The sequence below is a fragment of the Bombus huntii genome, chromosome 1, assembly GCF_024542735.1.
Source record: "Bombus huntii isolate Logan2020A chromosome 1, iyBomHunt1.1, whole genome shotgun sequence".
NCBI lineage: Eukaryota > Metazoa > Arthropoda > Insecta > Hymenoptera > Apidae > Bombus > Bombus huntii.
In genome coordinates, this window is record NC_066238.1 from 12,510,218 (window position 1) to 12,531,135 (window position 20,918).

General features: G+C 46.0%; 2 protein-coding genes across 11 annotated transcripts in view; one reads left to right on the forward strand and one right to left on the reverse strand.

Annotated features, from left to right (window-relative positions):
- LOC126863494 (E3 ubiquitin-protein ligase MYCBP2) overlaps window positions 1-20,918 on the reverse strand; it is a 261,502-nt gene that overhangs the window by 232,138 nt on the left and 8,446 nt on the right. For all 9 annotated transcript variants that reach the window (XM_050613767.1, XM_050613777.1, XM_050613758.1 and 6 more), the window contains exons 27-30: window positions 20,585-20,910; window positions 20,392-20,492; window positions 20,109-20,318; window positions 19,814-19,958 (exon numbers count right to left, since the gene is read on the reverse strand). In XM_050613767.1, coding sequence (XP_050469724.1) covers window positions 19,814-19,958; window positions 20,109-20,318; window positions 20,392-20,492; window positions 20,585-20,910 — 782 coding nt within the window. The remainder of the gene's footprint in view (window positions 1-19,813; window positions 19,959-20,108; window positions 20,319-20,391; window positions 20,493-20,584; window positions 20,911-20,918) is intronic.
- Window positions 618-19,247, forward strand: LOC126863653 (uncharacterized). 2 transcript variants are annotated; one of them, XM_050614052.1, is made up of 3 exons: window positions 618-744; window positions 7,526-8,309; window positions 15,239-19,247. In XM_050614052.1, the coding sequence occupies exons 2-3, from the start codon at window positions 8,148-8,150 to the stop codon at window positions 16,604-16,606; spliced, it is 1,530 nt and encodes a 509-aa protein (XP_050470009.1). In that variant the 5' UTR covers window positions 618-744; window positions 7,526-8,147; the 3' UTR covers window positions 16,607-19,247. The 2 variants fall into 2 exon arrangements, with proteins under 2 accessions (XP_050470009.1, XP_050470019.1); XM_050614062.1 differs by lacking the exon at window positions 618-744 and adding an exon at window positions 5,107-7,312.

Here is a 20,918-nt window from a genome sequence, read left to right on the forward strand (position 1 = left end):
TGGCAAGCTGACTCGGTTTCGCGTGTACCGTTTTCAACTACGGTCCTCTGCATTCACGCGTACCCGTAGAGGTTGTGCGCGAAACATTGTTGGTATGGCTCGATACGTGACCTACGTTTACGTGCAAATATTTCATGCGAGCACCCGGAGTAAGAGAGAGAGGAGAGAGAGGAGAGAGAGAGAGAGAAAGAGAGAGAGAAAGGAAGTCCAACCAACTGCCGTGTGCTGTGCAATATCTTAAAGGTGCAAGGGCGAATCGATTTGATACACGCGAAAATAGAGTCCGGCAGGGCTGGGGGCGAGAAAGAACGAAGAAATGGTACGATAACGGTGCGCCGTACAAATATAAGTTTGTTGCTGGACGAGACTTTATCCTCTCTTCTCTGTTCTTTTTCTCATTCTCCATACTCTCGAAGGACAGATACACCGAAAGGAGACGAAAACGGATAACAACGCACACCTCAAGACGGCAAAAGACCGACTGGAAAGCACGCGAGGGAGGGAAGTCCACTTGTTTCGGTGGGGGTACGATTTTCCGTGCGGCACGAGAGCAAGTGGAGAGGAGAATCATAGAGTGGGAGGTTCAAGCAGGAGGGTGGTGGGGGATCCAAGAGAAGAGGGGATACTCGTGTCGCGCGATAACCGTCGTCGAGGTGCAAACCAGCCGCGAATTCGAAAGGCGGCCAGTTGCTGTTCGCGCGTCGTCTGCGTCGCGTCGCGGGTATATCGTGTCGAGATATCGAGGTAAAGATCATCTTGTCTACGCATCATCTTTATTTTGTACTCTCGCGACGTTCAAGTCGTTCCCCACCTCTCGAACGATTCTACGCGGTTAACGTAGTTTACTACGCAACAACAGTGTGTTTCACCTTCGATCGTTTATCATACTTTAAGAATAAAGAGGAAAAAGAAAAAAAAAGAGCACAAGTCCCTTCCGGATTCGAGAAAGTGTCTAACAACAGGAGAACCTGTGAAAAGTTCACTTGATCGAGGATCACACGACGCAAAAGGTTACAGAGGCGTCGATCGCGCGCGGCTCTTTCTCTCTCGATCCTCGAGACGAACGCTTGACCTTCTATCGGTGACAATTCGTGCGAGCCGCGGGGAACATCCTCGAAAGATCGTTGCATAATTCTGACACAGCGGTAGCATAAACGATGACGTTAGAACGAACGCGTCGCGAAATCCCGATGGATTTTTCCGTAGCTGAAGCAAACAGTGGGTGTGCCTGTCCGCCTAGAGCCACGTAGATGAGAACTCGGTCAATGAGTCGCGTTATCTCGTCCACAACCATCAACGATGTCGCGGAAATAGGACTGACAGTAGATTTCGAGGACAAACCGAAACTTCGGATACTCGATGGATCGGTGTCTGATTATCGAATCGTTCCCGTAACGCATCGTTTCCCACGTGGCACATACGTGCGTGCGGTCGCGCGCGTGTCAGCCGTGTATCGTCTTCGATAGAGCTCCGCTCCGATAGAGGAATTCAATTTAATCGTCGATCAACTCGATCGTTCATCTCCCTTCCATCGCTGCGAACGTTTTCTCCTCCAACTTAGTCCCACTTTTTCACATTCTTCCTAGGAATGAAATCCTCTTGTAAAACTTCTTCGACTACTAATTCGTTGGTTTCTTCGACCAGCGACCAACAATAACTTGACACTGGCAAACCCATAAATGGAACAACGTATGGTAATTGTTCACACCAGACGCGTCGTCCGGCACGCAGCTGTCGATCCACCGAGACGTTCTGCCAACATATTTTTCCTCGCAGCTGCATAGTGTACAACACTGCACGGCGTATATATGTATAGGTTTCGCGTATCGAAGGGCAACTATATCGGTTTCCGATGCGATCGTTTAGTCGCAACTGCACGTTTAACGTCGTTCGAGGCTACGACATCGATACTTCCGTGTTTACCCTATGCTTGCGCCAAATACCGAAAGAAATTTCACCGGTGCCCACTCGGATTTCCCACGATTTTTTTTCCCAAAAACTCGACGTATGCACCGCACTCGACCTCTCGGCTGGAGCGCACTCGCGCGGTAAATTGGCTTTGCCCGATGCACGCGTTTTATCGCGCGTAACGATTTGTGTAACAGCATAATTTCTCGACAGGTTCGTTCGTAGCGGATAAAAATAACGATCGCCAGAGCTCGCTCTTCACCGCTTCGACTCTCTCTCTCTCTCTCTCTCTCTCCCCACCCTTACTTCTTTTTGTAAAATTCATGGATCTAACGGAAAATCTGTTTCCACGAGAGAAATGTTATCCGAATAATCGAAGTAAATGATCAAAATAGGTCAATGTACAAACGATAACAGTCGCGCGCTACTTATCGAAGATTAACGTATCGGGTATACGGATTGTTTCGAATCACAGATGATATTGGCTTGATACCGGGGAAACGATCGCGAATCAATCGCCACAGAATCTCTTTTCATGCCTCGTAAATCGACTTTCGTCGTCGATTCTTCTGCCGCCAAGCGAACTGTCGATAGAAACAACGGAACAACTTTGTACACATATACCTTATCCTGATAATAACGGATCGGATCGTTGGTGAAGTTCTTCGAATAAAATAACGTCCGTGGAATTCGATTGGACTGGAAAAACGATTCCCTTCTACGAGAGAATACCAGCAGCTATCCCTTGATCCGCACCACTTCCAAGAGGCCGATTAATCGAAACCCTTCAATATATATATCGGAACGATAGCTATAGCACGAGGGCCGTGATTGCGGGATTATCCGTTGTCTCACTCAACTAACGGGTAGAGTTTGACCTTCGAAATATCCCACCTTAATCCTTTAAGGGAGGACGTAAGGAAGTCTCACCCCCCGAGCGAGTTTCGACGATCGAAAGGGTGCCCTTTCCTCTTCCTCTCGTTCCCCTCCGTTATCGGTGGTTGAGAATTGCCAGCGATTTACCGGTTCGTAGAAGTCACGGCGACGATAACCGTGAAACGGAAGATAAGAAATGGAAATAAAAAACGAAAACGATTGTGGTTGAAAGTGGTTGAAGAAAGAAAAGGGGGTGTGGGAGAAACGCTGTTGAAAATCTTTCGCGTCTAGAATCTCGAATAAGATGCACCTTGCGGCACACCTCGAGCGTATTTTCCGTGCAGACTCGACGAGCAGACGGGTAGACGGTCGCGTGGGCCGCGTGTTCCCGCAAGCGTGTAACACGAAGGAACGCGACAAACCGTTCGAGTACGGGGTCGAGCGGAGGAAGAGTCACGTAACAGGAAGCGATTTACTCGTGCGTCTCGTGGTTGTCGCGTGTCGTGGAAATCGAGTGTGAGTAGAGCAACGTTACGAAAGAGGCGAGTCCTAGGATACTACAGCACAGAATCTAAGCAAATAGCCTAGAACGGGAATATATGAATATCCATTAAGGAGAAGTAAATCAGCCGCAGCGAAATGTTTAACCAGTCGACCACAAAAATCGTTCCGTGGACGAGGTCGAATAATTTCCTCGAGAGAACATCCTTCGCTGGCAAACAAAATCTATACACATACGCGCAGCTTCTCTATCGCTCCTTCCGCGAGCTAATTTTCTATCTACGTCAGCCCAGCCTTACCACTACCATCGATTCATCCATCGACTCTCTTTCTCTCCTCTCTCTTTGCTCGTTTCGTTTCACTCGTTTCGTTTTTCTCGTTACGTATGCACGTTCGATCCTGGCTAGTCTCTCTTGCTACTGTCGGTGTTTTCCAGCTGTGTCTCTGGCTGGTATACGCGTTCGTTCTTCCGAGTCTCGTCGCGGTTCGTTTGTTCGTTAGTTGTGTTGTAGCCGTGTCGCCCAGAAAGCGATGTCAGTGTGCGCCGGTGGCCAATTAATCGCTCACGCTCGATCGCACTCGCGCTCCGCGTTGTGTTGATCGGTGTCGGAGAAAAATGCGAATTCCGAGCGGAAATACGATGTACAAAGAAGCGTATCGATTCGAAGGGAAAACCGGTTGGCGCGCGCGCTCGTTACCAACTTGCGGGCGGTTCGCTTCGATCGTTTCGCGATCGTTCAACATTTTTGCCGCGTGGTACCTTTAAACGAGCGAGGGAACAGCCGATCTGGTACACAAGAAGATCCAGTTGCTCGATGTTGCACCACGTCGCCTTTAATTCTTCGCCAACGACTCTTTGAATTTTCAGCTCGAGATGCGCGAGAGAGTGCAGTAATTAGAGGGGAAAGAAATGAAAGCGTTTGTTCTCTGATGGCGTGCTCAAAGGTTCGAGAAAGACTGAATCGAACAGCAGAGGGAAATTGAATGTTCGCTAAAGAATCCAGCGTCGTACTGTCGCGGCAGTCTATCTGACAACTTTCAGTCGCGCCCCCTCGACGCGTAAACATAATTACGTTTATTACCATTCGCAGTGACAGACGGGATTAACGGAGACCTCGTCCGAGATGACGCGTAATGACGCGTTAAAATCTTTTAATTCGCCGAAGCGACGAACAAGAAAATCGACCCGTGTGCTCGTTAGATTAATCAACAAGTCGACTCGAGTTTTTGATATCGCCGTAAAGCTCGACCTGTAGAAAACAGACAGAAACAGAGACAGAGAGAGGGCTAGAAAGAACCGGAAGAAATTAAGAGCACAGCCAGTCGAGAGGAGTCAAGCTCGCGGAAAAATTCTTCTCCGACCTTTTCGAATCGGACCCGTCTTTCATTCGCGCCACCCTTTTCACGGCCATTGATGCGCTGTTTCTCTTCATCCAACCCCTCTACATCGCCTTGTATTCTCGCTCGACGAATGGAAAGTTAATTCATTAAAATCGCCTGCTACCTTCCTACAAACGAACTTTCTTTGCCGTTTTCGCGCCGAATTAGCGCAAGCTTTGCCTTTTCTCTCTGAAGAATCTTTCTGTTCGTACAACCGGCTTGACTACACTAAGCCTGTGATCTCTCATCCCGAGAGTAGTTTTGATTCCGAGCAGAATTACCAGACAAGTGAGTGTTGAGGAATACGAGTCGATGGTTCAACTTATTTTCGAAGAAGAAAAAAAGATTATTCTGCCAGGATTTAACGGTGTTTCCGAGTAAGGAACGCTGGTTCTTCGTTCGTTAAACACTGGAATATTTAAAAGCGACCGCGTCGTCGGACACGAGACTGTGACACGTGCGTTCGCGCGACACTGGCCGACCGGGTCTCGAGAATGCCGCGAAATTGCGGCTTAATGAACAGTCGTTTCACCGAGGAGCCGAAGCAAGGGAACGGTTATTTGCCGCTACCTCGATAATCCGTGCATCTTTTCTTATTTCGCGCCACTCTTGAAAATACGTTCATTCACCGGAAGATCGTTCAGATACGCCCACGCTCGTATTGTTTCGATGGAATTTTTACTCGGTAGCGAAGGATCGTAGCGAGTATTCGAGAAACACAAAGAACAGTGATCGTTTCTATGGAACTAGCTAAATGAAAAGGAAGTCAGACAGATATCGTTAACCTTTTCATAGTATAACATAAGAGAGTTGAACAAGCTGTCAAATATAGCATTATAAATTTCACGTTTCAAGCGTTATTACACGTAAGGCGATTATTGAAATTTATTGCCCGTGATAAGTGGAATGTATTAAAATGTAATTCATTTTCTGACACGATCTGACACGAATTTTTTGTTACTCTATTACATTGTCAAAGGATTAATTTCGTAATATCGATGATACGCAGACTTGTATATCTATAGGTAAAAAATTTTATTCCATTCACTCACCTATAACTTATTATATTCTATCAGGATATCACTGTACCGTAACCGAACAATCGTCACACGCTAATTATCAGTTCCTCGATTCCAAACTAACGTAAAAATCTATAACGAATTGTAATCCTTTCTCTGTCACAACCAAACAGAATTTAGCTTACAGAGAGTTGAAAAAGTTTCACCGCGATAACGAGTAGACGTATTTGAACGACCTCCTCGAAACTAGATCAAAAATTCCGCGCAATATACATACATACGTTTGTAAACAAGCTGATATTAGTAGATAGGAGACTCGGTGTCACGACAGTTTGATCCACGCAATTACGCAACGCTCGAACGATAGCAATTACAAGCAAACGTCTCGACGCGCTTTTACACGATCCGGCAACGCGTATACGACAGTGGAATACGGTAAAACCATATCCATTCCACGTTATAACGACAGCGAAAATATTCGAATAAATTCTTTTCTGAAGTAACACGACTAACTCTGTGTAAAAGTAATTATCACGCAATACGTAAAGTCCTCTTTATCGTGCAAAAGTTATTACATAACTCTAATTTTCGAGTCAATTCGATATGCATATCGCGACTTAAATTTGCAGCAAAGCACAGTGATCAAACGCAGCGAATCGATTACAAATACCGTCCTTGTTTAAACAAGATACCCTTCCACCTCCAAAATTTATTGTCACATACACACATATGTATACATATATGGAATCTTTTTAAGGAATTTTGCGATCGCGTTATACGAAAGCGCGCTAGCAATTTCCTGATCGCGTTATACGAGATTCTACTGTATTTGCCCTGGAATCGAAGTGGAATGGAGAGGCTGTTGTATGTCGTATTCTATGTTAGAGAACGTAGCAACGGTGAATTTAGTCTGCATCAGGCTGCGCTCGAGCAATCGAGAAGTACAGCGTAACTGTGTAATCGCGTTCGCGTTCCCCGAAGGGCAAAATGTTTAACTTGAAACGGCATGTGTATCGAGCGTGTGCCAGCTCGGTGCACGCGTGTCACGTGCTTTTCGAGCACCGAATCCCGTCAGGAGAGAAGTTGCGCGCCACTTGCGCGCTCCAAGCATATGTAAAAGAATAATGGCCTCGCGTATGCGTTTTCAAACGTAAATCAGTTCGGCTGGACTTGCCAGCAACTGTTTCGTATGGCTCAAATCTATGTTCTTGAAACGTTGCTAGATTCTCCGAAGTCTGTTCCTTCTTCCTCCTTTTCTATCTCTTTCTTCATTTGCTTTTTTTCGAGACGAAAACAGACGACATTGAAAGAACGATCGACCAGCAACGATTGACACGAGGAAGAAGGATCTCGCGTGGGTCGAGATTCTTTAAGTTTTTAAACACGACGACACGCGCAGTCAGGCGACGCGTCAAAGTCCCCGATAGCGACGGAATGTAGGGAGACGTTTATAATTAGTCATGCGAGAGTACACAGAGAGAAAGGAAAGCTAAAGAGAGATTATAGCGTAGTCGTGAGTAACGAGATCACGAGGATTTTTCATCGCGACGCACGCCTCTGTGATTCACTGTCGTAACGATAGCACGTGTTATTCTCTTTTCGTTCGGTGAATAAAAATCGGCCAGAAGGTAAACAAAATACGTAATAGAGGGAATTCTCGTTCACGTAGACGCAGTACCGTGAACGAGATAACGATCTTGTGGGTTAGAGTGGCTCGATTTATCAAATCGGATCACGTCGACGAGAAAGTAGAGAAAAATTCGTAGAATCTTCTCAAGAGAGAGAGCAGGCGAGGGACGTTAGAAGCACCCAAGAATTTCACCATTTTTCTATCGTTCCAGCTGGAATTTCGGACAACGTCGAATGGGAGTATAAAAATCCGTGGAAACTGGTCGTGATGCTGAACGATGTTGCACGGTATCGTGGGTGTAATTGGATGTTTCCGGTCGAACGAAGGAAAATAACGACGGAGATGACGTCGTAGTCGAACTGGAACCGTCTCGCGACAGCTCGAATGACGACCTTTCGGAGTGAAGCATCTACGAAAGTTGTCCAGAAGGAGAGATTATGATCCTGACTGCAATATGACCGACAGAATTACATAGTGGCGCGTGGCGTGTCAGACCCGACACGGGACTAGTGCGTTCTCCGCCCTTTTCGCCGAGTATCATCGTGTGATTTGTGTTTCGACGTCGACGCTATATATCGTTGAAGGGGGGGCTTTCTGGAGAGTGGTGTGATTGGATTCGTGGAAAATCCAAGACGCAAACATGTCGAGACGGCATCCAAGTCGACTCGACGTAGAATCAGCTAGTACGGACTGAGTGTAAACGCGTGAAAAAAAGAGGCTACTGGTTAAAATAAAGAGAGCAAAGACGGTATAAAAGAAGACGAGAAGAGAGGAGAAGAGGATAAGAGAAAAGAAAGAAGAGGGTGGATCGAGAACGTGAGCCGAGGCGCAAAATGGGAGCAACGAAATTCGTGTTGGGAAGCGCTATCCTCGGACTCTTTTGGTGTGGCTTGTTCAAGGGTGCCCTAACCAATTCGATGAACAGGTGCGACTATCCTCCATGCTTCTGCGATCCTCACGGCAGGCTGACCTGCGACTGTAAAGAGGAAGGAGAGGTATGTTCCCCGTAGACGTAGCCTAAGAAACTCTGCTTATCTCTCTAACGTTACAACGCGACTCGATCTTATCGTACGAGAAATATACACCTAACACGGTCGAGATCGTGGAAGGGAATAAAAGGAGAGAGACGTCCTGGGAGAGGAATTCGTAGGGACTAGCGAAGTTTACGCGGGTCGTTCTAAATCTCGGCGAGCGCCGTTCACAACCCTCCGAGAAGAAAGAAACTTCTCTCTCCCTGTTCGGTCTGGCGCGAAATAGCTCATCGCGTTTAACTTGGCCCCTTTCGTTTCGTCGATTTCATTTCGTGCCTCTGGCCCAGGAGAGCCGTCCTCTCCGGGCCAATCGTCGTCTCGAATCTTTTCTTACTGCATCCCTCCGTCCTCCGTCTTCGATCTCTCTCTCTCTCTCTCTCTCTCTCTCTCTCTCTCTCTCTTGCTTCCCTATTTTACTCCCCTTCTTTCCCACGAATTCGACGATAGACCGCAGCCAGCCGTTTTTATCTCACGAAAAATCGCAGACAATGCAACATCAGGGTCCGGCAACATCTTCTTTCTTCGCCGTGCTATATTATTCCGCGATGGCTTAAACTATCGAACGAGGAAAAGATAAAGACCTAAATCGAGTCTGCACGCAACAGAGAGCGGCCGTGTGTATAACGCTCTCGATTTTTCGAGGCACGAGACTTTTTAGCGGATAAATTACACGAACGGTCGTTATCGCGGCCGGAACCCGAGTTACGTGCGATCCGATCGTCGTTCCATCATCGCGTCGATTCCACCGGAGCCACCCCTCGACTAAAAGCGTGCCGAGCCCCAGGAAGAAATATAAAGCACGCCGCAACGAGGGGTTGTCAAAATAAAAACGGAAGACAAGGGAGAGAGGCTAATCTCAGAGGCGCGTAGGGGTTCCCGCGTAAATTGCGAGGGCGGTGCGGCCAGCTCACGCAGAGCAAAACCTCCATAAATTAAAGCGTGTTTACGCAAATCGCAGGCCAGACGTTGCTGGCAGGTAGGTAAGGTGCGCGGCCTCTTCCCACCCGTCTTCCACCCCGCCCTTCATCCTCGCCCTTCTTCTCCGATATTTATTACACCGGTCTGATTCAGGTAACAGCCCCCACCTTGGGAAAAATGCTACATGCTGGGAAAAATGACAGCCGCTCTTGACGGATCGCGGTCACGTGAAGACCTTTCTCCAGGGAAACCATCACCACCCGCTTCTTCCTTTAAACCTGCTGTTCTCCTCGTTTCTTCTTCATTTCGCAGAGTATAGTAAAAATTCATTCGTGAAAAGCGTGAAATATAAAAAGTTGGTAACATTGTATCGAACACCGAAAACAAATATTTAAAAAGTATTTACGTTTTAGTGATATCTTTCGCCAGATGTACATACCATCCATTTAGGATTATACGAATCCCAAGAGAACAACATGGTTAAATCTGTCCCTGCTTTCTTTTACATTTTCCGCTTGATCGTAATCATACTTCGAATCTTCGATATCGTATTTTTGACGAAATAAATGAAAAACCACGCAAGAAAATAAGACGGTTTCGAAGAATGGAAAGAAGCTCGCGAGATTCGATATATCTGGATCGAAATAGCTTGTATGTACGTCGTATGTTATTGAGAGGAGGAGTTGTCTCAAGGTCCCGCCTCGAATCACCTATTATTACACCTACGAATTCCAGTACACAATGAAGTTTCGTTTATCGCGCGCCCTTGGAAGCATCCCGGCGTCGTTATGGGCCGAGATAAAGCGTTCTTTATCCCCGGGGATACAGGTCGGTACGTTTCCAAGCGACGCGACGGGAGAATTACGCCGCGCGCCGTGCCACAGTCCGAGGCACAATGCCGTAAACTCGATCCGTAAAGCTCTCGTCCGTGACGAAATGTCCGCGGGAAGCAAACACCGGTTACACGTCGTGAAAACCAATCGGCTCGAACGTGCCGCCATTTGTTCCGCGAATGTTAAAAAGAAGTCGTAGAAGAATAAGATTTACCAGCGAAACGATAAATTTCCACGAGCTCCGAAGAGCTCGGTGAATTTTAAATCCGAGTGAAATCGGCGACGATACATAAACTGGATTGGTTCGAGCGGCACGATTAAATGTTACGTAATAGATAGTTGAATCTATATGAATCCTCGATCCGCCGATATTTACCAGCAGAGTAAATTCTCGAAACTGACACCTTACGAACGTTTCGCGTAGATCGGAGCTCGCATTTTTTACTTCCCGTTGATACAGCGTGAAAATGCTTGCTGCGAGAATTCGCGATATAGTCGCGATCGCGACTCGCGTAGGCGCCTCGTGTCGCGTGCGCGAATAAAGGAAGTGGTCGATCGTGGGTCGGATAAATTACGGATCGAATATCATCGGCGTCGAAGATCGCCTGGTCTGTCGTGGACAATCCAGACGACTGCTGCCGGATTCGACGAAGATCGTGGACGCTCCACGCGAGCTCTACGCGAATTTCAAGCAAGAAATGGATTTAGAATTGTCGATAATCAGGGGCATCGATTTACGATCGACAGAATACAGCGGTATTCAAAGATATCTTTGATAGAGACGTCGGCGTAACAGGAGACCAATTAGCAACGAGTTTCAAGAGGAGAATTCAAATCGACTCGGCCGTTGAATAAATGAGCGGAGCCAGCCGGCACCTTTTCGCGCGCTGTCTGCCAACTTGCCGGTAAAAGGGGTGAAACGTTGCTCGCAAAAGGACACAATGTATTCCGCGAAGGGAACTCGTTTCAGGAAAACCTTAGCTAACAACGAAGAAGAAGAAGAAGAAGAAGTAAAGGAAGAAAATGGTGGTGAAAGAGGATAGAAAAAAGCAGAAAGCAAGAAAAAGAGGCGGCAACTTCTATAACGTATAGCGGGACCGCGAGTTCTGCCGTGGATTTCGCATAATACAGCCAGCATTTCACGAACACGCTCAGCCAATTTGTCGCGCCGTCAACTCGTGACTACGAATATATCGAGAGAGACTGGACGTCTCTCTTCCTCTCTCTCTCTCTTTTTCTGTCGTTCTCCCTTACCCCGTTCGAGTCCGACCTTACCGGTCTCTGTCTCGTTTTCTTGTTCCTCTTTTCCCATTTCCGCCGAGCTCATTGGAGTTTCTTATTCAGACCCATTATCTGCTTCTTGGCAGCCTTAGCAACGAGACGCTCGCCGGTACGAGTAATACGTAAAATCATTAGGTTCGCGTAATACGTTCAAGCTCGTATTTACACGAGCGAACCAAGACGATACCAACGATCCGGATAAAAAAACTCGGCCCATTGTGTCATCGAGGAAAAGAAATTCGACGTTCCATGATCGTCTAGGAAACGATAGAAATGTCTTATCTTCTCTCTTTCTTTCGCTTTTTCTTTCTACATAGCTTCGTTTTGAAACAGGCGTGACGGTATTTTACTTTCGAGAAGAGAACACTCCTCCAGCCGTGCGTTCCGATGGCAGAGAGTCAACGGGGATAAAGTTGTCAAGCCCGCCGGCGGGCATTGAATAATTGACGATACGGTAAATAATCGAGGGAACCTTTTAGCGGGTACAGCCTTAAACTCGGCCGCATTTCCCATAACGAGAGACGTCGAAATAAGGTACGAAAGGACGAAATAAAGAACGCGAGCCGCGCTCTGTGAGGCGCGTAAAAGTAATAGCCGTAAGCACTGAGCGGGTGCAGGGAGGAGAACGTAAGGGTGCCATTTACGAGAAGGCGCTCGAATATGAAAATACTTGGAAAATGGAACCTCGATAGCGGAAACTGTCTCGAGGCACCAAACCGTAGAAAAAGGAACAACCATCTGGAACCTACCGGTGAAATTCGCCGTCGATTCGCGAAAACGATGATTACCAAGCCATTGACCTGTTATTTAATCGCCCACCACAGATGAAAGGAAATTATTTCAACACCAAAGCGCTTTCCCGATAGAGAAAATGCATACCACCGCGGTGGATGGTTAAAATGGGAGGTGTTCGTTATTCGACTAATAGAACATCTCGTATTTCTACCGTTTCTACGAACGTTATATTAAAAACGCGTTTCATTTACATTAAGCAAAAAGAGCAGCGAGTAAGAAATAAAATACAAGGGCAGAAAGTAATAACGCCCTCACAGGGGAAACTATTTCGCATAAATCCTCTACAGATTGTAAAAGGACGTCTTTGCATTCAATGGTCTCTCGCTGTTTTCCCTTTTGTTTCTCCTGCTTAGCGAGGAAGCTCGATTTACGATACGACTGTTAGCGATTCCATAATCGAAAAACCAGAACGCGTTCGAATTTAATCCTCCATGAGGCCAATTTCGTTTTCAGTCTCGTTTCATCGAATAATCTTAGTAATTGTTCCCCGATACGCGTGGCTCGTCGAAAATCGTCGAAACAGTCCCTTGCCAGATATAATTTCATTAACGTCCCTAACGCGTCTCTAATCGATGTTCGCACTCGATGCGTGTTCTAATTAAAATTACGCTCAATGTTGTTTCATTGGATTGGTAAACACCCGAGGGACGACGCGTACCATTAAACTTGATGACCGTTTTTTCTCTAAAATCGATTCGTCGAACGTGGCAAGAGAATACGCTACGGATTAATTGGCGAAAATTTACGTTTCAACCCGTCATCAGGTATCAACGGTGTAATCGAGAAACAGTCTCTCGACGCTAAGCAGTCGCGTACTTTATGCTTATTTTTGATACTCGAAAACGTCTGCAGACTATGAGAGGTTACGCTCGATAGAATTACGTGCCGCGAAAGATACGCATGGGGGTTTAAGCCGAGAGAATAAAGAGCAGACGTTAAACAGGAATACCTCGTTGTCGTTGTTTCCTCCTGGTATTCCCGTCTCAACCCCATTCCACGCTATACAGTAACTTTCGTTTCTCACGGGAGAATAAGGCCGTAAGAAAACAAAATTTAAATTCTCGTGGAATCCATTGAAACGCTCGAATCGTTTCCTAATTATTAATTTGAATTTTGGAAAGCGGAGAATATTCCATGTTGCGCGTGTCCAGAGGCTTGTGCAAGCTCGTGGTACGCCATTGTAACCACGTTTGTACGTTCAACAGCGACGAAATCGTGGAAAAAAGAGAGGTCTGTCCCTCTGTGGACTGTGATGGACGGCGAGCAAACTCCGAGAGACGGAAACGAAAACGTTGGCTGGACGAGCGTGTAATTGTTCGAACGTGAAAAACGAGCTGTAGACGCGAAGACAAGTATTTCGGCTGTGGTAATCTTTTCTATGGCCGGAGATTGTGTGTCGGGAATTGACCAAGAACAATGAGACGGGAACAAAGATCGGACAGACGGAAAGGGACGAGAGGAGAGATTGCATCGGAGGCGAGACGGAGAAACGCGCGTGCCCGCGTTCGTACCTGAGCAAAAGGGGCACAAAGGTTTCTCTTTTATCGACGACGCACTACGTGGGCCGGGCCCTTCTTTATTTTCATCCGCTTCGCGCCCTCCTTTTTCCCCATTCACCACGCACGGCCTTCTTTCCATCCTTCATTCACCGCTTGTGTCGTGGCCAACCTCGAAACTCCTTCGTTCGCCGCGAACCCGCTGAATAATATACAACCTCCGCTCGTCCGTGGCTTAATAACCGCCTTCAACCGTTTTTTACCAAAACACGTCGCTCTGCCGAAACTCCGGCACGCTATTTTACAATCGTTTTACATCGAACTTGTCAACTTTGTTTTCCTTCTCTTTGTTCCAAGAAATTCCAACGAATTATTCCAAGTAGAAGAAACTTGCGAGCGGTTGAACGTACCGTAGCTAAGATAATTCGTTTATCTGTGCGTAGATTTCCGTGGAATCTATGATTACGCGAAGAACAACCTCGTTGAATCATCGGGCAATCGATGGAACGAACGCGCAGCGCTTTCCACGAGCGACTCGTTATCAGGTGTTCGTTAGCGAGGAAAAACGCGATAATCCGATGAATCGAGTCAGTGTACGCGAACGATATCTGGATCAGTTCCACCGCTGGTCGACACAAGCAGGTATGCGCGTGGCATTTCGCCATCGATTGTTTAACAAACAAGGAACCGCAAAGTGGCAGGTGGCATCGAGTACGCTTCGTTTGCAGTAACACTGACGTGCTCTGCAAGCCGCGTGCAAATGAATTAATAAAAACGCAAAATGAATGAGCAAATAACCGGTAGAAAAACGACGCGCCTGCATCTGAGTTAACGAGGTCGTTTATCCATCGACGAATTACCCATCTCTTTCCTTTTCCAAGACCGCTTTTCCTAGCGTGCTTCCGACTAGTTGAACGTGCCCTCGCAAAAGTATCTTTTTAAAGGAAGACAAACTCGAGAAACGATTCGCTGGACGTTGATGCTTTGTTATTCATCGACGAGAATCGACGAATACGAAACACAAAGCGAGAACGTGCATCGATAAACAGTACTGATGAAACAGTGTCAACGAAGAACGCCCACTTGTAATATATAACGAAGCATTTCAATGGCAGAGTAAACTACAGAGAAAGTATAAAAATCACGATAGACGTGAGAAAAAGTACAAAACATCGGGATCCGTGACCGAGTACCATTAGGTTTGAAAATTTTCGTAGCGACGTTTACCGGTGAAAATAGGAAAACCCTGGTGGCCAACTACGGAAAAGTTAAGCCGGTGATTACGATAACGATATTGGCCTGGTTAATAGCTAAGGGCGTGCGACACTACAGTCGCGCGCGTGTTCCCAACGATTAGGGTGGTTAAACGTAAAATTGCAGCTATTCAGCCTTTTATTAAGAGCCCGCGTCTGGTGCAACGGATTGCACGAGCTTGCGCGAGAAGTTTCATTTCTTCGCTATTTTCTACGTTCATCTTCGAATTTTCTAATTGTAGAAAATGTCCTAATCGTAGAAATTTTTAACGATCGAAAACCGAACGTGTTGATTAACCTCGTTTGTCTGATTTCAGGAATTGGTGTTAACCACCGATGGTGACAAAAGATTGAGCCCGCACACCAGCAGGATAGCGGTGAGCAATTGTTCGTCCGTGATCCTGATGAACTCGAGCCTAGCCTCGATGGTCGGACTCCGTGCGGTTGACCTGATCAACGTGGCGAACTTAAGCCTAGTCAGACAGAGCTTCGAGCTGTCCCCGCAGAATACACGCACACGAATATCCGTGAGGAACTGCAGCATCGACACGATACCGAGTTTCGTCTTTCGAGGTGACGTGGAAGCGATCATCTTCGAAAATGTAAGGATCGGCCAGCTGAGCGCGTTCTCGTTCGCGAATCTGGTACACACGGAGAAGCTGAAGCTGGAAAACTGTCGTATCGAGAGCATCGAGGCACAAGCGTTCAAGAAGTTCGACGTGGGCCACCTGCACGTGATCGGTAGTAGCTTCGGGGATCAGGTGCCCAGTAGGACGATGAACGATATCGAGGTTTACCACACTTTCATGCTAGACGGTGTGAAAATGGGTACAGTGAGAAGCGAAGCTTTCATCGTGAGGAGTCCACGGACTGTGGCGATACAAAATTGTATCGTAGAGAGCTTGGAAAGCGAGGCTTTCGACGTGACCGCGAGGGGGCCGGTGATAATCAAGAACAACAGCTTCGACAGCCTCTCGATAGGTGCTTTTCTCGGTATACGAGCGGATCCCGAAGCGAGAACACCACCTTCCTCCCTACCGACCAACCTACACGACCTTATCTTTAAGAATAACAGCGTGGTCAACTTCGAGGAGGGCTCGATGATGTTCGACCGGAGTAGCTTTCGTCTCGAGCTAGACAACCTCTTGGTCGATCAACCGTGCGACTGTCAGATGTTGCCCATATGGAAGAACAACATTCTCAATTACACGAACGTCTACTCGAGGTTTTACACCAAACAGAACACCGGGCTACCCCGTACGTTATCGCCTCAGGACGCCATCAACGAAACGCCCGAAACGTTCCTTTGCTCCGATGGCGAAGTGAACGGGGTGCCAACGAGTTTCATCGAATACGAGACACGACATTGTTCACTGGGTGGATCCATACTAGTCTTCGTCCTGATCATCGCGGGCTTACTCGTGCTACTGATACTGCTCATCTGTCTGATCATCTGGTGCTGCAGAAGGCGTCGTCGAAACAGCAGGAAGAAATGGACCAGCGTGCCGATGAACGCACCTGACGTCGTGTCGAAGAAGAACGGGGTGATCGGCAGAGAAGCGGCCTCGTCGGCCGCACCGGTCGACAGCCGGATAACGATGGTCGTGCCCGATGGCAGGCTCTACAGGGAGACCGAGTTTCACGTGATCGTTGAGAAGGCCGAACCATTGACTACCGAATTGTAACGAGAACCTTCACACGGCTCGACGACGAGGGCCGTGGTAGCTCAAGTCGAAGAAGAATTCGAGTGGTCCGACACTTCGAGCCGTTTTCGCGTGTACAAGCTGTGAACCGGACCAGGACAAGACGATGTACTTTAAACCGGTGCTGGTCAACGATGTGTGACGAACACGTGCACCGGTTTCTCAGTGCGAGTTAAGAGAGTCGTGGAGAGTTTGTGTAACACGCGTATAGTGATCGATGTATATGGTGATCGTTAACGTTCAGGACTAGAGCGGAACTCTTCTAACGAAGAACGCGATCCAACGCACTTCCTCTATGAAGGAGGTTCCTCGAAGAAATTTTTCACGTACTATTATCGACAGAGCCGTGTTGCGTCTAAACGAAAATAGAACGAGAGATATCGATCTCGAATCTCTCTTGTTTTCAATTTAATCGACTATCCTCCTAGTACAAGGCAGTTCGTAAGCTTCCATAATTTACATATCACGAACGAACGCCAATTATCCAACGCGCCTCACCCTGCTCCCATTTTTTTTTTCTCTCTTCTTCGTTCTCGTCCTCTTTGAACGCAGTCACGTTCCTCTTCACAATTAAGAGTTTTTCCTCTCTTCCACGATCGAGGTCACGTGCATGGATAATCGGCGCGTCGTTGTTAGTTAAGTTTATCGTGTTAAGTAGCTTCCAAAAGAGGGCCAGTGTCGTTTCGCGAAGATTGGAACGGAGCTTCGACGAACCGATACACGCAAGGAAAAAAAAGGCAAAGAGATAACGAAAGAGAGAGAGAGAGAGAGAGAGAGAGAGAGAGGGAAGCGAGAAAGAAGAACAGGAGACGAGACGAGAAAAGTGTACAAAAGAGAGCGATCGAAGGCAAATCCTAAACTCGCTGACTTGTGTAAGATACGCGATTGGATCGACCTTTCGTACTTCGTCGTATTTAAGTTTATCGATCGATAGCACGCTTGTCGACGCACCGCGTCGCGCGTTGATCAACGTTTCAAGCGAATGCATGCTGTGTGAACCAACAACCGACAAATTATCTAACGATGATCGCGCGTTCGCTCGGAAACCAGTGCCATCCCTATACAGATGTGAGTTCGTGCATAATTCATTTAAAGACACGTTCGATCCTCGAAGCAAAAGAGAAAATACGAAATAGAAGGTAGCTGAATATTCGTAAGTTCGAAACGAACCGAGAACCAAAATTATTCACCCTCTTAACGCCCCTCCTGCCAGCCCAATCACTGTACTACCTACTTCGATTCTAATTGCGTTTCTAATCGCAATTATGCTTGTAACACAATAAAAGATATTACCTGACACCCCTTGACAATACGAAATAATGAATCGATATGCGAATATATCTGATATTACTATTAAGCGCAGAGAGAACGAAGATAGCGTACTATGAAGTGAGATAATCGAATCTTGTAATCTACGTTATCTACACGTCATAGATCAACGAAACTTACATTACGAGAGCTCGTTACATTAACGAGAAAATTTTCGTTCCGTTTCGATGTAACAAACAACGAGCATAGCTCGATTCTTCTCAAGTGTTCAAAACCCTTTCTCCCCACCCGATCCTTGCGTATTCGTTAATTTATTGTATTATTTCACTGCGACATGTTTTATTTATGAGCTTTGGACTTAACCAATAAATTGTTGTTATTGTTATCATTCCGATCGGTATCTAATTTTGATAAACGAGCGGCGAGGGACACCCTCGGCGAACCCAATCGATTCATCACGAGGCAAACGATTCGCGTTTACGAATTCCCTCGCTAATCTCGAAAGCGTGCAAGTCCCTGACTAATACGCGCATACGTTCAACGTAAAACCACAACCGACTGTCGCGCTTAAGTATCGTTCCACGCTCCTCGAGCTACCGCTTCCAGTGTGATTAATAGACCCGATATAATTCGTCGTCCTCTCTATTTCATCAAGGTAAGCACCGGTGGTATTTTACTCGTCGAAGATGAGAGCACGTGAAGCAGGTACGAGGTGAAAGGTAGCCTTTGGAATTCGAAAAACGAAGAAACGCCGCGGTATACCTATTACGTTGAACGAGAACGACTCGTAAAAGACGATTCGTTCGATGTTGAAATGGACCGTTTTGCGTTTTAAAGTACAATGCCGAAGTAGTACCGTAAGCGGAGTTCTGTGGCATCGCGTGTGCAGCTATCTCGCGCACGTGTTAGCCATGCATTATTGATATCGCCACCACTTGCTCCACACGTAACGACTCTTGCAGCGTTGTTTCTTTTTATCCTCGAGCGTCGAGCAAAAATTGGTTCTCTCTGAGTTTCTCGAGATTATTCAGCGACCTTCCCGTCGTTACCTTGAGCTTCGTCCAAGCACGCCCAATTAGAGATCGCGCGCGAAGAAGTAGCGCAAGTCCAATGGAAGCTGGACTCAACTACCAGCTCTATATGTATTCACGCGTATAAATCCACGAGCGCACGCGCGAATATACAAGTACAATTATCGTACTTTGATGAAAGATTAAGTTTTTCTAAGGACATTTTAGTTGTAATTATCGTGAGACTGTGATATAACGACAGCCGATTGTATAATTTGTTTTACATTGACAAGGACGTCGTACCATCGATAACGAGGAGATAATAAAGATGAAGTTGATGCATAGTACACGACAATCAATTAGATACCTGATATTCCTAAAATATATCTCACATATCCTACTTCAGTATATCGCTTCCTTTTTCTCTTTACGCGTAATTATAGATACGAATTCACGTAACGTGTTTATGAAAAAATTTACGATATATCGTCATTGAATCGATCATCGGTTATTTTCAGTTGCTCGCGTGCAAACATGAATGCTACCATGTCGATTAATTTTTCCGTAATAGAATAGCACCGATTCATAAGCTGCGTTTCAATAAAGCAATTATAACCGGAACTCAACGGAGGTGATTCATTTTTTATGAATCCATCACTCGATTCGCTGTTTGACACGCAGTTCTAGTTGAACGTTTCGATAGAACTGACACGGAAAAGGAAGTAACACGATAAACAAACATTTTCTATTATATTAACAACGAAGGATTTTATTCGTATCTCCTTTACTCGTTTTACTTGATAGTATTATGTGAACGACATTATGTTACCAATAAATGCATTACTCCTTTTTAACGTCAGTTCTTTAGCGACTGGTTGCATAAAATGAAGCGTTATGATTCAGCACTTACCTGAATGGAAGCACACCGTCGAGCGCCTGGGAGACCGTAGGAGGTGAAGCTAGAGCGAATCCTCGTCCAAGTAACGTTGAATGTACGGAGAAAATCCTCTTTGCAGTTTCTTGCATGAGTTCCAAATCCTCTTCCACTTCTTCGTCTGAAAAGGTACAGTCAAATTCATTAAGTAACGAAACAATTGTCAAATACGATTGTATACTTCAAACTACGTATGTATGACGGAAAGAAACGTTAATTCTCTGAATTATATGAAAGAAATATTATTACGATTAAGATAAGTAATACATACGAGACACGGGCGGTAACAGAAGATTTCTCTTCATGAGACTCGCGGCACAGGCACCACCAAGAAATGATAATTCAATTTCCAAGTTTTTCAAACCATTTCCCGATGTTATCCAGTCGTATCCAATAACCAGACATTTGAATCCGTATGTAATTGCTCTGTCGTTCCTCATGTAATCAGAAGCGGTTTCCAACGAAAACATAACTTCATTTCCTGAAATAATAAATAAATCGATTGATATCGATTAAGCATGCAACTGAAATTATTCTGCAAAACGATCGCTTACCTGGTAATACGATCGCGTTTTGAGGCCATTGACTTGGTACATTACTCAATTTATGCAATACAGGCCAATGTAGGGGTACATCTTCTGTTGATGTGCCTATCCTAAAAATATATATATATCCACAAAATAGATGATATTACGTAATTGTTTTTCGCTGTGAAACTTGTGGACGATATGAATTAATTATGCTTACCCCATAAGAGAAGGAGAGATTATGTTTGGAATATACAATTGTAAATAATCTTCTGGTTGAGCTGTGCCACATTCTGGTGTGAATTCAATGGTTAACCACTTGACCGTTTCTGGGAAGGTGACCTTATAGTGAGACACGGTAGCAGGTTTATAAGGATGATCGCTTTCCAGCCAAGTATAATGATGACTAGAAGTAATGGGTGTGGAAACATGAGATTGAGCTTCACTTTCTTGGGATATTTCAGACGATCCCATTGCAGACAGCAAGTTAAGTGCCGCAACATGGGGTAACATTTCTTGAATTAAAGTAAGAATTTGTACACCACTCTATAAAA

Coding starts and splice junctions, on each gene's coding strand:
- LOC126863653 (XM_050614052.1), top strand. CDS start 8,148: ATGGGAGCAACGAAATTCGTGTTGGGAAGCGCTATCCTCGGACTCTTT. Junction 8,310..15,238: donor ACTGTAAAGAGGAAGGAGAG/GTATGTTCCCCG, acceptor GTCTGATTTCAG/GAATTGGTGTTAACCACCGA.